The following is a 15,088-nucleotide window of genomic DNA, read 5'->3' on the forward strand; positions in this document are numbered from 1 at the left end:
GCAGGCTCATCGGGACATGTTCAGGGCCGACACCTCTTAAGAACCTCCCTGCCCTGGGCACCCCCAGGCACCCCTGGGTGCCCTGGTTTCTATAAGAGTCCACTCTCCTGCTGTGGCATGGGCACTTTGCCCGAGGGCCCACCCCTGCAGGGATCTCATCCACTCAGACGGGCTTGGGGCTGGAGTGGAATGAATTCACCTGTGAGGAAGGGACTCTTGCAGGGTGGTTAACAAATCCTGTCACTAACGTTAATAGAAAGGCACCATGTTTACCATTTTCTACAGTAATATATTTTTAATTTTCAAAATAAATTTTCAGTCCATCTGTTTAGCTAGGCCACAGCCATGCCGTCCTAAAGACAAATGAACTGAAATGGCTTTGCTTCCCTTTTTCTGCTGTTTTTGAGGCCAGGATGTAGCCATGGCCACCACACGGCAGGTCCTCCCATCGCCCCCACCTCATGCCCATCTTCCCCACAGGCCACCTTCGGGAGCACAAGGGGCTTCCACAGCTGCAGCAAGAAGGCGCTGGTCTTCCTCTTCAAGTTCCTGTCTGACCTCGTGCCCTTCGAGGGCCCCCGGTACCTGCAGGTGAGAGGCCGGCGGCAGCACGTTCGGCTCAGGGCAGCCCCGCAAGTGACAGTCACAGAATGCAAACGCCACCCTGGGGTGTCGGTGCACTCCTGGGGAGGCATGTTTCTTATAGTAAATGCCCAGAAACCAGCTGCATGTGGTCCTAGGAGCTGGTGAGTGAGCAAAGGGGGCCTGGTGCCTGCATAGAAAGGGGTCCCCATACCACGGACACCGAGGCCAGCAAGTGTCCTGGGTCCCATGTTTGGTTTTTAAAAATGATATATTTTTATATTGAAGGAGAAGGATCTGGAAGAATATGCCCCCAGTGGCTGTGGACGTTCCTTCTGGGAGTGGAAGACTTCACGCTCCAGTTTACGTTCTTTCTCACCATGTACATTAGTCTCATGATTAGCAAGTGCCTTGCAATGAGCTTTGTTTTGTAATCAGATGACTATAACCAGCATTCGCTTTGAGGGGTAGGGCACTTGGAAAATGAATCTCACCTTCTTTTTTAAATTAAGAAATGCATATTTCATTTCAAAGAATACACGTGACGTAACTCACGCAGCCTGGAGTCCGGTCTCCCCGTGCATCTCAGTCCCTGCTCCCCCTGGGGCCCCGACGCCTCCCTCCGAGGGCAGGAGGGCTGTGTCGGGGGGGCGGGGCCGGCTCTGGGGCAGGGCCCCTGCCGCCCCTCCCGGCCCCGTGCAGAGACCCTCACCCAGGACTCCGTCTGCCCCACCTCCAGCTGTGGCCCTGGGGTCTTTGGCTAATTCTTCAACATTGTTGCCGTTAGTATGAGTATCTCCCCCAGAAAGTCAGGACAGCTGATGGGCTGATGGACCTGCTCCGCCCTCTGCCTGCAGGTGCACGTCCTCCACCCGCCACTGGTTCCCAGCAAGTACCGCGCCCTCCTCACCGACTACGTGGCGCTGGCCAGGACGCGCCTGGCCGACCTCAAGGCGAGTCCCAGCCTCCCCTGCTGCCTGCTCCTCCTTTCTCTCCGCGGAGGCCAGTGCCTGTCTGGGTCCTCACATGCGCCTGTGTCTTTGCAGGTTTCTATAGAAAACATGGGGCTCTATGAGGATTTGTCTTCAACTGGGGATGTCACTGAGGTAACGTCCCGGGCTCGTCGCTGAGCGTCTCTGCGTGTCTGAACCTTTTCTGTCTGGGCCCCAGTGCGTGTGCGGCAGCCGGGGTGAGCTATGCTCCAGTGCTTGTCCTGTCATATCCACACTGTTCAGAGCAGCAGCAAGGGTCACCTTTTACAGGGATGCTTCTTCCAGGAGGTCCCCCTTCCCGTGGTTTCACGGACAAAGTGGTCTGTAAAACAGTTGGGGAAAGGCGGTGTCATGTTTTTCTAGGAATTACAGAAAAAAGTGTGAACTATATTTATGTAGACCAAACGTTGGATGGCCGTATTGGGTGTGTGTGTGCTTTCCTAAGACACTTGTACTTCAAAGTTGCGAGTCTCTGGAGAGCCCTTGCTGTTGGACTGTTAGGCGAATACTTTAAGTTTTCTATTTAAGATTTATTGCTGTTCACAAGTTGCCATTTCATAATTTTTTTAAATCTCAAAAATTAGGTCTGGGCACCTTCCCACCTGAAAGTCTTGCATTGGGATTCTTGTCTCTCCCAGAAGGGCATCAGGAAGCGGGGTGGAGGGCATAGACACGTGGGACCTGGGGGCGGCTGTGGCTCCCCAGAGGTGCTGAGCTCCCTGGGGCCGGGGCAGCAGGTGGTCCCTCCTTGTGGTTTTGCTGGTGTCAGGGAGTTTGTCTGCATGCCGCTTGCTCTGTCTTGCCTCTCGCCCGACCACAGAGCCGTGGCCCTGCTCTGCTGCCTTCTCTTTTAAATCTTCTGTTTTTTTTCCGTCCTCCCCACTTGGAGCCAGCCCCACTGCCAAACGTCCCAGGATGTTGAGAAGGCCATCACGGTGTTTGAACACACGGGGAAGATTCCCGCCGCCGTCCTGGAGGCCAGGTGGGGTTACGCTGCCAGAAGGGCTGGTGGGCAGGTGCTGCCGAGCCCCTGCTGTGACATGAGCTCCCTTGTGGAAAGCCCAGGTGCCCCGCAGCACAGACTGTTCAGAGGGACCAGACAGGCCCTCCCTTTGGCCACGATGACTTTTCTTGTTCATGCTTCAACGGTGACCGTGTGAAGCCAGCACAGGGAGTCGAATAGCAAAATTGTGTTGAATTTGGTGTGACGCCAAAACACGTTGAATTCTGGTTGCTACCAGTACGGGGTAGCTGTGGCGTAGCTTTCTTAAGGCTTTGCCTCTGAAAAACACGCACCGCTTCCAGCTCCCATGGTCGACCTCGTGGCCGCGGATGAAGCCAGGTTCCAGGGCCATGCATCTGGAATCCTCCAGACTCCGGGTGCAGGTGGTCACCAGCACAGAGTTCCCTTTGTGTGAAGTGTCCCAAAACAGTGGGAAAGAAAACTTGAAAACGTGATATAATGTCATAGCCTTGAAACGTGACAGCACATGGCCCACGATCTGGCCTGCAGGGACGGCCCTGGATGTAGACAGTCATTGCCCTCACTGAGGGTCCTCTGTTCGAGGTGGGGCACCCCTGAGCCTGGCCTTTTCTGTTGCAGCATATTCCGGAGGTCCTACTACCTGTCCCACTTTCTCCCCGCCCTGCTCACACCGCGAGAGGTCAGTACACGTCGCCGTGAACGTGAGGCCGGGTCGGCAGAGAGCGGGGTCCCTGTTGGCGTCTCACCCAAGTCCTGTCTTCCCTCTCAGCTCCCGAGGGTCCCTGATTCCCGGGCCGCTCTCATAGAGTCCCTGAGGAGGTACGCATGGCAGCGCGGCTCGTCTGGGGAATAACGGCGCAAGGAGCTGTGGCTCTTCTGTAGAGAAATGTGTTTTGTCACATGTATGCTTTACTTATAAAAAGTTGGCTCAAAATTAGTTAAAATGTTAAAAAGAAAATTTCTTTGATTCTGAATATCACAACTTAGCATTTTTCAATGAACTTTTAGGATGATTAGTCTGAGAATTAAAGAAAGTAGTGTCTTTGCTACATAATCATTGGGAAAGGAGGAGAATTTAAGGAAAGAAGGAAAAGGGGGAGGTGAACACCTTCCACTGTGACGATCTGGGGAGAGTGGAGACCACATGTAGGAGGGGCGTCCCATCCCCCGGCTCACACTGAGGACCTCCAGGAGCAGAGAGGTGGCAGAAACAGAAAAGTATAAACCCTGTTTTCCAATGTCTTATGGGAAGTGATGGGTCCTGTGAGAAGATTGAAAAGATAAAGGGCCTAGAAAGTAAAAATAAGCTTTTTCATCTTATGATTAGGCCATTCTCTGGGATCCTTACTTTTATTTATTTTTGGCATAAGATATTCCAAAAGTAAAGAGACCAGTAAAAGAAACACCCCGATGCCCCATTCGCATTAATATTTTTGCGCTCTTTCCTTTTTTCTCTTGAAATGGTCCAGAGACATCTTACCCCAGGTCTCTGATCCCCGCACCTTTTCCTCCCAGAAAATCATGATCCTGAAGTTGGTGCATAAATGTTTCCTCTATTTTTTATCCTTTTGTTTTATATGTTTATAACTGTAAGTTATGTCCACACACAAACACACCACACAGTGTGGTCTTGCGTGTTTTCAAAGTGGATTTGATAGCAGTGTGTGTTGTTCTGTGACTTGCATTTTCACTACCCCCGTTGGTCGTGTGCTCTGGTTTGTTTAATGCTGTGTGGAATTCTGTTGTGTCTGCAGACTGCCACATCGCACACCCCAGGGTGCAGGCCACATGCCTACGGAATAAATAGATTAACTTACCACCCTGGAGTTGGACCCTGAGGTTATTTCCACTTTTATGCTTTGTTAACAGTGCTTCAGTGAACATCCTTGGCTATATCTCCATGAAAACTTTAAAATTTTGAGTGCAATTTCATTGATTTTATAGATTAATTTGAGGATATTTGGCTTTACTATGGTACTGAGTTTTTCCTTCCAGGAACATGGTATGTCTTTGTTTATTCAAGTCTTTTACTAGTGTTTTGTGGTTTTTCTTTATACAACTCTTGTAAATTTTTGTCAGCCTTGCTACTCGGTACCTAGCTTTTGTTGTGAACTGCGTGTTCTTTTCTGTCTTCTTCATCGGCTGCTGCTGAGGTGTAGGTGCCCTTGTTTCCATTAACTGTTGAACTTACTCCCGGTGCGTGGTGAGATTTTCTGTGCAGTCACGCTGTCCACAAGATCAAGTTTGCCTCCTCCTGTCTGATTATTGTGCCTCTCAGTGTCTGTCACTGTATTGGGTAGCATTTTAGTATAATGAGCATTGCAGGAGTGAAAGCTGGCTTCGCGTCTTGTTCCTGGCTGAGAGAGGACTGCTGCTAGAGTTCTACCGTTAATGCTGTTTGCTGTAGCTTTATATATATATATGCTCCTTACCATGTTAAAAGAGTTCCCTCTGTGAATTCGCTAAGGACTTTTAGCAGGAATTCATGCTTTTTTTTGGCATCCCTTAAGATAATTGTGCTGTTCTCCTGTCATCAGCTATGCGATAATTACATTGATAGGTTTTTCCACTGTCTTTGCGTTCCTGGAATACCCCCTAATTGGTAACAGTTTTTTGTTTTATAAACTGCTGAATTTGGTTTACTGATACTTTATTTAGGATTCTCGCATCTGTGTCTCATTCTGTTAGACTCACCTTGGCTGCTTTTCCCATTAAGGTATTTGGTTCCTCACGGAACGAACCGGGCAGCCTTCCCTCTTTCCTGTCCCCTGAAATAGTTTGTGTCACACAGGGATCGTGTGTCCCTGAAGGTTTGGTAAAATCTGGCTGCAAAATCATCTGTTCCTGGTGTCTTTTGTGGAGGCAAGACTTTTGGCTGCTGACTCAGTTTCTTGAAGGGTTATCGGTTTAGTCAGGTTTTTTATTCTCGAGTTAGCTTTTATATATATTTCTAGAAAATTGTCCATTTCATCTAAGTTTGCAAATCTGTTGATGTATCATTTTTCATGATACTCTATTGTGATTTAAAAAATGTGTCTACCTTATCTGTACTTTTCATCCCTTCTTAAAATTTTTTTCATGCTGGTGTTAATTTTGTCTTTTTTTATGACTCATTCATTACTTAAAGACTTGTCTGTTTTATTAATTGTATCGCATAACCAGCTTTTAATATTGTGTCCTTCCTGCTGTTTGGGGTTTTTTAAATAAATTTATTTGTTTTTATTTTTGGCTGCATTGGGTCTTTGCTGCTGTGCATGGGCTTTTCTCTAGTTGTGGTGACTTGGGGCTTCTCATTGAGGTGGCCTCTCCTGCTGCGGAGCACAGGCTCTAGGCACACGGGATGCAGTAGTTGTGGCACGTGGGCCCTAGAGTTCAGGCTCAGTAGTTGTGGTGCATGGGTTTAGCTGCTCTGCGGCATGTGGGATCCTCCCGGACCAGGGCTCGAACCCATGTCCCCTGCATTGGCAGGCGGATTCTTAACCACTGTGCCACCAGAGAAGCCCCCTCCTTGCTGTTTTTTTTTTTTTTAATAAATTTATTTATTTTTGGCTGCGTTGGGTCTTCGTTGCTGCATGTGGGTTTTTCTCTGGTTGTGGTGAGCCAGGGCTACTCTTCGTTGCGGTGCGCAGGCTTCTCATTGCGGTGGCTTCTCGTTGTGGAGCACGGGCTCTAGGCACACGGGCTTCAGTAGTTGTGGCATGCGGGCTCAGTAGTTGTGGCTCGCGAGCTCTAGAGCGCAGGCTTAGTAGTTGTGGCGCACGGGCTTAGTTGCTCCGCGGCATGTGGGATCCTCCCAGACTGGGGCTCGAAACTGTGTCCCCTGCATTGGCAGGCGGATTCTCAACCACTGCGCCACCAGGGAAGCCCCTCCCTGCTGTTTTTAAAAACATCTTCTATTTGTTTTTAGATTTTAACTTTATTATTTACTTTTTGTTTTCTTTGGGTTTACTATGTTGTTCTTTTTATAACTTCTTAAAGTGGTGGTTTAATTTATTGTTTTATAACTTTTCTTGTGTTTTAAAACAGGCATATTTTAATAAATTTTACCTCCCGATATCACTTCAGCTGCCTTCCAAAAGTTTCAATGTGTAGTTCTTACACTGTCGGTCAGTTCTAAATACTCAACCATTGTGCTATGATTTTCTCATAATTTGTAAGTTAGTTTTTTTTTTTGTTTTTTTTTTTGCGTTATGTGGGCCTCTCACTGTTGTGGCCTCTCCCGTTGCGGAGCACAGGCTCCGGACGCACAGGCCCAGCGGCCATGGCTCACGGGCCCAGCCGCTGCGCAGCATGTGGGATCTTCCCTGACCGGGGCACGAACCCATGTCCCCTGCATCGGCAGGCGGACTCTCAACCACTGCGCCACCAGGGAAGCCCTGTAAGTTAGTTTTAAATAAATTTTAAAAAATTTTAAACATTTAGGTATTTGCCCATGAGTTTTTATTGTTGAATTCCAATGTTAATTGCATGTTTCACAAAGAATATGATTCACTTTGTATGGAGTTTTTTCTACTTGTCAAGACTTCTTTCAGAATTTGCTTGGAATTTGCAGACATTCCGCACATCCTTGAAAACAACACATGTCCTTCAGTTTTGGACTGTAGGGTCTGTCTGTTAAATTCTGCTTATTCTCAAGTTTTCTGTATCCTGAATAGTTTTCTGTGTCTTTGGTTTATCAGTTTATTGTGGAGGTGGTTGTGATTTTGTCAGTTTCTCCTTATAATTCTGTCAGATTTGTCTTGTTGCAAGAAAGTTCGTAATTGTTAAAATACAGGCTTCTCTTGCTGGATGTTTTTCCCTTTGTTATTATGTAATGTCTCTGTTAGGCTTTTTACCTTAATTTCTATTTTGTCTGCTGTTAAAACCAGCTTTTTTTTTTTTTTTTGGTATTTGCATGGTATAGCTTCTTAATTTTTTTTTATTGGCTGCGCTGGATCTTTGTTGCTGCACGCAGGCTATCTGTAGTTGTGGAGAGCGGGGGCTACTCTTTGTTGCAGTGCGTGGGCTTCTTATTGCAGTGGCTTCTCTTGTTGCGGAGCATGGGCTCTAGGCACATGGGCTTCAGTAGTTTTGGTACATGGGCTCAGTAGTTGTGGCTCACGGGCTTAGTTGATCCACGGCATGTGGGATCACATGTCCTGTGCATTGGTAGGTGGATTCCCAACCACTGCACCACCAGGGAAGTCCCTAATTTTTTGACATATTTATTTCTAGTCTTTAAAAAAGAGTTTTGTCAGAATTAAATATGGATATAGATTAAAGAGTCCTGGCAGCAACATGGATGGACCTGGAGATAATCATACTAAGCGAAGTAAGACAGACAGAGAAAGACAAATACCATATGATATCACTTATGTGTGGAATCTAAAATATGACACAAATGAAACAGAGACAGACTCACAGACATAGAGAACAGACTTGTTGCTGGGGAGTGCAGGGGTGTGGAGGGGGAGGGATGGAGTGGGAGTTTGGGATTAGCAGATGCAAACCATTATATATAGAATAGATAAACAACAAGGTCCCACTTATAGCGCAGGGAACTATATTCAATATCCTGTGATAAACCATATTGGAAAAGAATATGAAAAAGAATATATATATATGTATTACTGGGTCACTTTGCTGTACAGCAGATATTAACACACACTGTAATTCAACTATACTTGAAAAAAAATTTTTTTAATATTTATTTATTTATTTAAAATTTTATTTATTTATTTTTTGTGTGGTACCCGGGCCCCTCACTGTTGCGGCCTCTCCCGCTGCAGAGCACAGGCTCCGGACGCACAGGCCCAGCGGCCATGGCTCACGGGCCCAGCCGCTCCGCGGCATGTGGGATCCTCCCGGACCGGGGCACGAACCGGTGTACCCTGCATCGGCAGGCGGACTCCCAACCACTGTGCCACCAGGGAAGCCCATAAAATTTTTTTTTTAAAGTTAGATTAAAGAGTCAGATACTTCTATTAAGTTTATTAAGAGAAATAGCCAGGGGCTTCCCTGGTGGCGCAGTGGTTAAGAATCTGCCTGCCAGTGCAGGAGACACGGGTTCGAGCCCTGGTCCAGGACGACCCCACATGCCGCGGAGCAACTAAGCCCGTGCGCCACAGCCACTGAGCCTGCGCTCTAGAGCCCGTGAGCCACAACTACTGAGCCCGTGTGCCACAACTACTGAGCCTGCGCACTTAGAGCCCGTGCTCCCAACAAGAGAAGCCACTGCAATGAGAAGCCTGCGCACCACAACAAAGAGTAGCCCCCGCTCGCCACAACTAGAGAAAGCCCGTGCGCAGCAACAAAGACCCAACGCAGCCAAAAATAAGATAAAATAAAATAAATAAATTTATTTTTTTTAAAAAGAGAGAGAAATAGCCACTCCCCCACCCATCCCTGCCACTTCACTTTCTTTCTGGAAGCAAGCATTTTCAACTCAACTGATTTTTTGATATTTTGCCCCAAATCTCCAAATAACATTATCATTTTGGTATTGACTGTTTCTGTTTTAGTTTTCTTTCCTTTACCAATACACATAGCTGCCCTTCCTGTGTTAGTTTTAAAAAACTGTTTTTTAAGGCTGTCTAAACACTATTCAGAGTTGATCGTTAGGAATCATTACTTTCTGTTTTCTCTGGAGTTCATAATTATCTTTGTTTTGTCTTAGTTTTCCTTGTACATATCATGATTCACTGGAAACTCTGCCAGTTGTCTAAATGTTCTCTTGTTCAGAATCATCAAGTATCCCAACAGTTATATCTTAGGGAAATCTCTTCTAGAGCTTTCTGACCTGCTTCACTCTGACCCACTAGCTTTTTATGCCTCTAAGACTGCTGTCACCCTTGTATCTTCCTTCAGCATCACCTGGGGACTGACGTCCTTTGCTCTGGCTTGTGCTGGCTTCTCCTTTCTGTGCTCGAGATCATCCTCTTTCTTGGTTTACTCCTTTGTCTTGGTGGAAAACATCCTATTGAAACTTCTTACAAAAGGATGGGTGTGAGGTAGATTTTTTGACACCTTATTTAGCCCTCACATTTGATAGGTAGTTTGGGTATAGAAATCTAAGTTGGAAATTATTTTCCCTCAATTTTTTTGTGGTACGCGGGCCTCTCACTGTTGCGGCCTCTCCCGCTGTGGAGCACAGGCTCCGGACGCGCAGGCCCAGCGGCCATGGCTCACGGGCCCACCCGCTCCGCGGCATGTGGGGTCCTCCCGGACCGGGGCACGAAGATGGGTCCCCGGCATCGGCAGGTGGACTCTCAACCACTGTGCCACCAGGGAAGCCCCTTCCCTCAATTTTTTTTTTTTTTTTTTTTTTTTTTTTTTTTTTCCGTACACGGGCCTCTCACTGTCGTGGTCTCTCCCGTTGCGGAGCACAGGCTCTGGACGCACAGGCTCAGCGGCCATGGCTCACGCGCCCATCCGCTCCGCGGCATGTGGGATCCTCCTGGACCGGGGCACGAACCCGGGTCCCCTGCATCGGCAGGCGGACTCTCAACCACTGCGCCACCAGGGAAGCCCACCCTCAAATTTTTAAGAGTCGTTCCATTGACTTCTAGCTTCCAGTGTTGCTACTGAGATGTTAGAAACTTACAGTTTCTGACTCTTTGTGTGGGAATCTGTGTTTTTCTTTCTGGAGGCCTGTAGTGCCTTTTCTTTGTTCCCTGTGTTCTGAAATTTTATAGCAGTGTACTTCATTGTGGGTCTAATTTTATTTCTGGGCTGGGCACATGGTGGGCCTTTTACTCTGGAAATTCATACCCTTCAGTACTAAGGAATTTTATTGGATACTGAAAACCTTTTTTTAATGAAAAATTTAAGACAGAAAAGCAGAATAGAATCTATCACCCAGATTTGTTATCAATAAATGGGCAATCTTGTTTCATCTATAGCCTTCAAACTCACTTACCCACCCACCATTCTGGATTATTTTGAAGCAAATCCCAGACACTGATTATTTCAACTTGGTTTATTTCATTGCAGATTTCCTCTTTGTGTCCTTTTTCTTCTTAGAACTGCTATTTTTTAGATATTAGATCTCCTGTATTGTCTTCTGATTTTTTTTCTCTTTTGTCCTATTTTGCATATGTTTTGTTTTGTTTTTTCCTCTCCTTTCTGAGAGATTTCTTCAGGTTTATCTGCAAGTTCTTTTACTGAGTGTTTCATTTCTGCCATCAGATATTCCTTTGTACAGCAGTCTATTTTTTTATTTTAATTTAATTTAATTTATTTATTTAGGCTGTGTTGGGTCTTTGTTGTTGCACATGGGCTTTCTCTAGTGGTGAGCGGGGGCTACTCTTCGTTGTGGTGTTCGGGCTTCTCACTGGTGGCTTCTCTTGTTGCAGAGCATGGGCTCTAGGCCTGCGGGCTGCAGTAGTTATGGCAGTTGGGCTCAGTAGTTGTGACTCGTGGGCTCTAGAGCGCAGGCTCAGTAGTTGTGGTGTACGGGCTTAGTTGCTCCACGGCAGGTGGGATCTTCCCAGACCAGGGCTCGAACCCATGTCCACTGCATTGGCAGGCAGATTCTTAACCACTGCGCCACCAGGGAAGCCCCCAGCAGTCCATTCTTGTTTCACAGCTGCAGTGTTTTGTCTTACCTCTCTGAAAATATTAATAAAAGTGATGACTGACAGTTTCTTTTCTGTGAATTTCTCTGTTTCCTTGAATTTGTTCTTTCGTTTTTGTTTGTTTGTTTGTTTGTTTTTGCGATACGCGGGCCTCTCACTGACGTGGCCTCGCCCGTTGCGGACCACAGGCTCCGGACACGCAGGCTCAGCGGCCATGGCTCATGGGCCCAGCCGCTCAGCGGCACGCGGGATCCTCCCAGACCAGGGCACAAACCCGTGTCCCCTGCATCGGCAGGCGGACTCAACCAGTGCGCCACCAGGGAAGTCCCTGTTCTTTCGTTTTATTTGCATTGGTTTCTGTTTTTTCTTTTCTCCTTTTTGGTTTCTGTTTTTTAAACAAGGCTTTCCAGTCCCTAGGGCAGTGGGTGGTGCCCTCAGTTCCTAGTCTCCAGCCAAGTTCCCTGCCTCCCTCCAGTCTTGGTGTGGATTCTCACTCTGGACCACAGCCATGTCTCTGTTCTTCTACTTGAATCTCGTTGTCACGGTTTGCAGCACTGTTGGGGCGTGATGCTCTGTGGCTCTTGTCCTTGTACTTGCTGCTGTGCCTTGAGAACATGCCAGCCGTGTCCGTGCCCTGCAGATGCCCCGTGTCCTCATCACAAGACTTGTATTTTTAATGACATTAATTGGATGTTTTCCTTAGTTGGCATTTTTCATTAAAAGTAATATAAGTTCACCTTTAAAATTTGTGAATTACCAAAACTTGAATGAGAGAAGTGAAAATCATTTATAATCTCACTACAGAACAACACCCACTGTTGGTAGATGTTTATATAGGACGTATGAAGTAGTCAGGACCGTTTAAGTCCATATGGACAATGTTTTTCCTAAACATAGGGTCATGCTGTGGGGTGTTGTATAATTTATTTAGATTTACTCTGTTGCATATTTCTGTTTTATGATAGTCTTTGGGACTGTAAGCTTGAGAATTAACTTGAGTCCTAGTTGACTATTTAATGTTTTCTTCTGATCCAGAGCAGATAAAATTCCCCCCTCCTTATACTCCACCTACCGCCAAGCCTGCTCCACTGTCGGAGAGAAGAAGCCAGAAGGTAAGGTCAGTGGGTTGCTTGGTCCCCAGACGTGCCCATCTCATCTCCACTTCCCTGATCACGAGACGTGTCGGTGGCACCTTGGTCCATCTGGTCTGGTTCTGTCATGCTGGGTCTGGTCACAGCTGTGGCTTCAGAGACTGCCCAGCACCAGCCCTGGGACAGCTGTGACACCAGGAGGGCTGCCTATGATGTCATTCCCTGAACACGCATGCAGTACAAAGTCCACTTGACCATTTCTCATCTTTGTGTGCCCCGCTGAGGTTGTGATGTGGTTTCTGTTTGCCCATCTGAATTCGAGCTTTAAAGTCAGGTGACCAGCCAGGCCCGAGGCCCGTGGTGCTTGTTCTGCACCGTGTCCTAGTAGGGGGTCTGCCGTGGCTCTTTGGCCGTTTGGACGGTTGGGGATCTTTCTGCTTCTAGGGGACAGTGATGTAGACCTGGGCCAGTGTGTGAAAGCGTGCATCATTGCTTGGAGCAGCTGGGCGGGCTGTCCGCACCCCATCGCCCCAGAAACGAGGCGCCATCGGGACAGGGCCTGGTCTCTCGGTGTTGAAATGGTGCAGCTGTTTGCTGGTCAATCCCTCTGACGCCTGCAGGGCCAGTGAGGCTGCATGAGCAACTGCAGCTCTGTTTTCTAATTCTGTCTGCCAGACCCTCCTTGCACGATCTTCCTCGGTTCCTGACAGCCAGGGAGACCCACACCTGTTTGGACCAGTATCGAAACATCTTGCAGACAGGATGCCACGGGGGCCGTAGGGCTGTGTCCACTATTGAGTGAGGCCTTGCCCTCCTCTCCTAACCCATGGTCCTGCTTCTGGGGGCTTCTAGAATGTTTTCTAATGCTGTATCTCATGGGGCTGGTATTTTTAGTAAACCTGTTAAATGTGTGTTGAGGACTGGCAACGCCCTCTAATACACTGATTTTTACATCCTGTTGTAAAAAACAATATCACAGTGTTACTTAAAAGTTTGAGAAACAGGGACTGAACCATCATCTGTCCACAGTTCTGCTCTCCCCGCCCAGCCTCCCTCCACATGCATGTGGTCTTTATTCATTACGTACCTGCTGTTTGCACTTGTGGCAATAGTGTGTACAGAACCATGGTTTTTCTGCAACTTCCTTATGAATGTTTTAACTTCGATAGGACATTAACATCCGCCGTCAGGGGAGAGCGTTGCACGTCCCGCCTCATAGGGCCCCGTCCTCCGTGTGCCCTCTGCACGGAGAAGCCAGGGACAGCGTCAGTTCCCTGTGCTTCCTATCTGATCTAACCCGTTTAATTGTTAAAACTACCTCCTGTCTCTCAGATGCAGCCTCGCGAAGGGAGCTGGAGCCCAGCTATGCGGAGGAGCCGCTGGGCCTGCTCACAACTGCCCTGCAAGAGCTCAGGGCCTCAGTGACAGATCCCACCCAGCATGACGGTGAGGACGGGGCTGTGGGGCGGGCCCTCTGCAGTGGGTGTCCGTGGGTGCCCAGGCCAGCCCTGACGTGCTCAGAGCTTGTGGCTGCTCTGTTGCCCATAGTGGCAGCGGTCGGTGCATCTTCCCTGCAGTTCAGCATCTGGTAGTGAACGCGACCACAGCCTGGTGGGTGTGGAGCATGCCTCCTTTCTGACACTCAGGCTGTCCCAAAGTCTGGGTAGAATATGGATATTCTGCTACTTGGCATCCCTGTGGGACAGGAGACCTAGAGGAGGAAAGCTGCGTTGCTGGCTGTGGGGCTTCTCTCCTTCCTTTACTGCCTGGGTGGCTGTGCTCTTCAGCACTGGGCCTCTGCTTCTAGGACTGTATCCCATGAGGGGGTCTGGAGGACAAGCATGAGCAGTTCAGAGCGCTCAGTGGCCACAGTGGTCCACAAAAGAAAATGCTAGGTTCCAATGTTTTTAGATTTTTGCTGTGCTAAATGCAGAAACTAAAATACATAAGGCATGTTTTTACCTAGTAACTTCAGTAGATTTTTATTTATTATGAATTCATTTAATTTCTATGAGTCTCACGGAGGAAATACAGTTGATCCTTGAACAACACAGTTGTTGTTTTTAATTTATTTATTTTTGGCTGCGTTGGGTCTTCATTGCTGCGCGTGGGCTTTCTCTAGTTGTGGTGAGCGGGCTTCTCATTGCGGTAACTTCGCTTGTTGCGGAGCACGGGCTCTAGGCACGCGGGCTTCAGTAGTTGTGGCTCGCGGGCTCTAGTGTTCAGGCTCAGTAGTTGTGGCGCACGGGGGCTTAGTTGCTCCACGGCATGTGGGATCTTCCCAGACCAGGGCTCGAACCCGTGTCCCCTGCATTGGCAGGCAGATTCTTAACCACTGCGCCACCATGGAAGTCCGCAACACAGTTTTTAACAGTGTGGGTTGTGTCGACTCAGTATATGCAGATTATTTTCAGTAAATATACTGAAAAATTTTTGGAAATAAATGACAATTGCAAAAATTTCAGATAAACCACATTGCCTAGAAATATTGAGAAAATTAGGTATGTCGTGAATGCATAAAATGTACGTAGATTCACGTGACATGCAAAATACATGGAAGGCTGTGAGGAGTTAAGCTTGGGGTCAGAAGTTACGCACAGATTTTCACCTGTGGTGGAGGGTCGGCAGCCCCAGCTCTGCACTGTTAGCTCTGCCTCCACCGTGGTCGTCCTGAGGGCCCAGGATATCCCCTCGTGGCCAACATGGCCCTTCCAAACTCTGCTCCTGCAGCACGTGGTTCTTGGGGAGGTCAAGGCCCGTGTGGGGCCCCAGCGCTGCCGCAAGATGGTCAGCCAGCCAGGCCTGCGAGTCCCTGTGCTGGCAGAGCCGCCGAGGCCAGGCCGGGCGGCCGCAGTGGGCGTCAGTGTGTGCAGGGTATAGACA

The 15,088-nt window shown here is 48.1% G+C and overlaps 1 protein-coding gene across 1 annotated transcript in view; it reads left to right on the forward strand.

Moving 5' to 3' along the window:
- Nucleotides 1–15,088, forward strand: part of FANCA (FA complementation group A) — a gene marked incomplete at both ends in the record, with an annotated part of 52,966 nt that overhangs the window by 21,226 nt on the left and 16,652 nt on the right. The window contains 8 exon segments of the mRNA XM_079723307.1: nucleotides 481–591; nucleotides 1,440–1,535; nucleotides 1,629–1,688; nucleotides 2,468–2,556; nucleotides 3,178–3,238; nucleotides 3,329–3,378; nucleotides 12,150–12,226; nucleotides 13,538–13,651. Coding sequence (XP_079579433.1) covers nucleotides 481–591; nucleotides 1,440–1,535; nucleotides 1,629–1,688; nucleotides 2,468–2,556; nucleotides 3,178–3,238; nucleotides 3,329–3,378; nucleotides 12,150–12,226; nucleotides 13,538–13,651 — 658 coding nt within the window.

This window comes from Hyperoodon ampullatus (genome assembly GCF_949752795.1).
Source record: "Hyperoodon ampullatus genome assembly, chromosome: 18".
NCBI lineage: Eukaryota > Metazoa > Chordata > Mammalia > Artiodactyla > Ziphiidae > Hyperoodon > Hyperoodon ampullatus.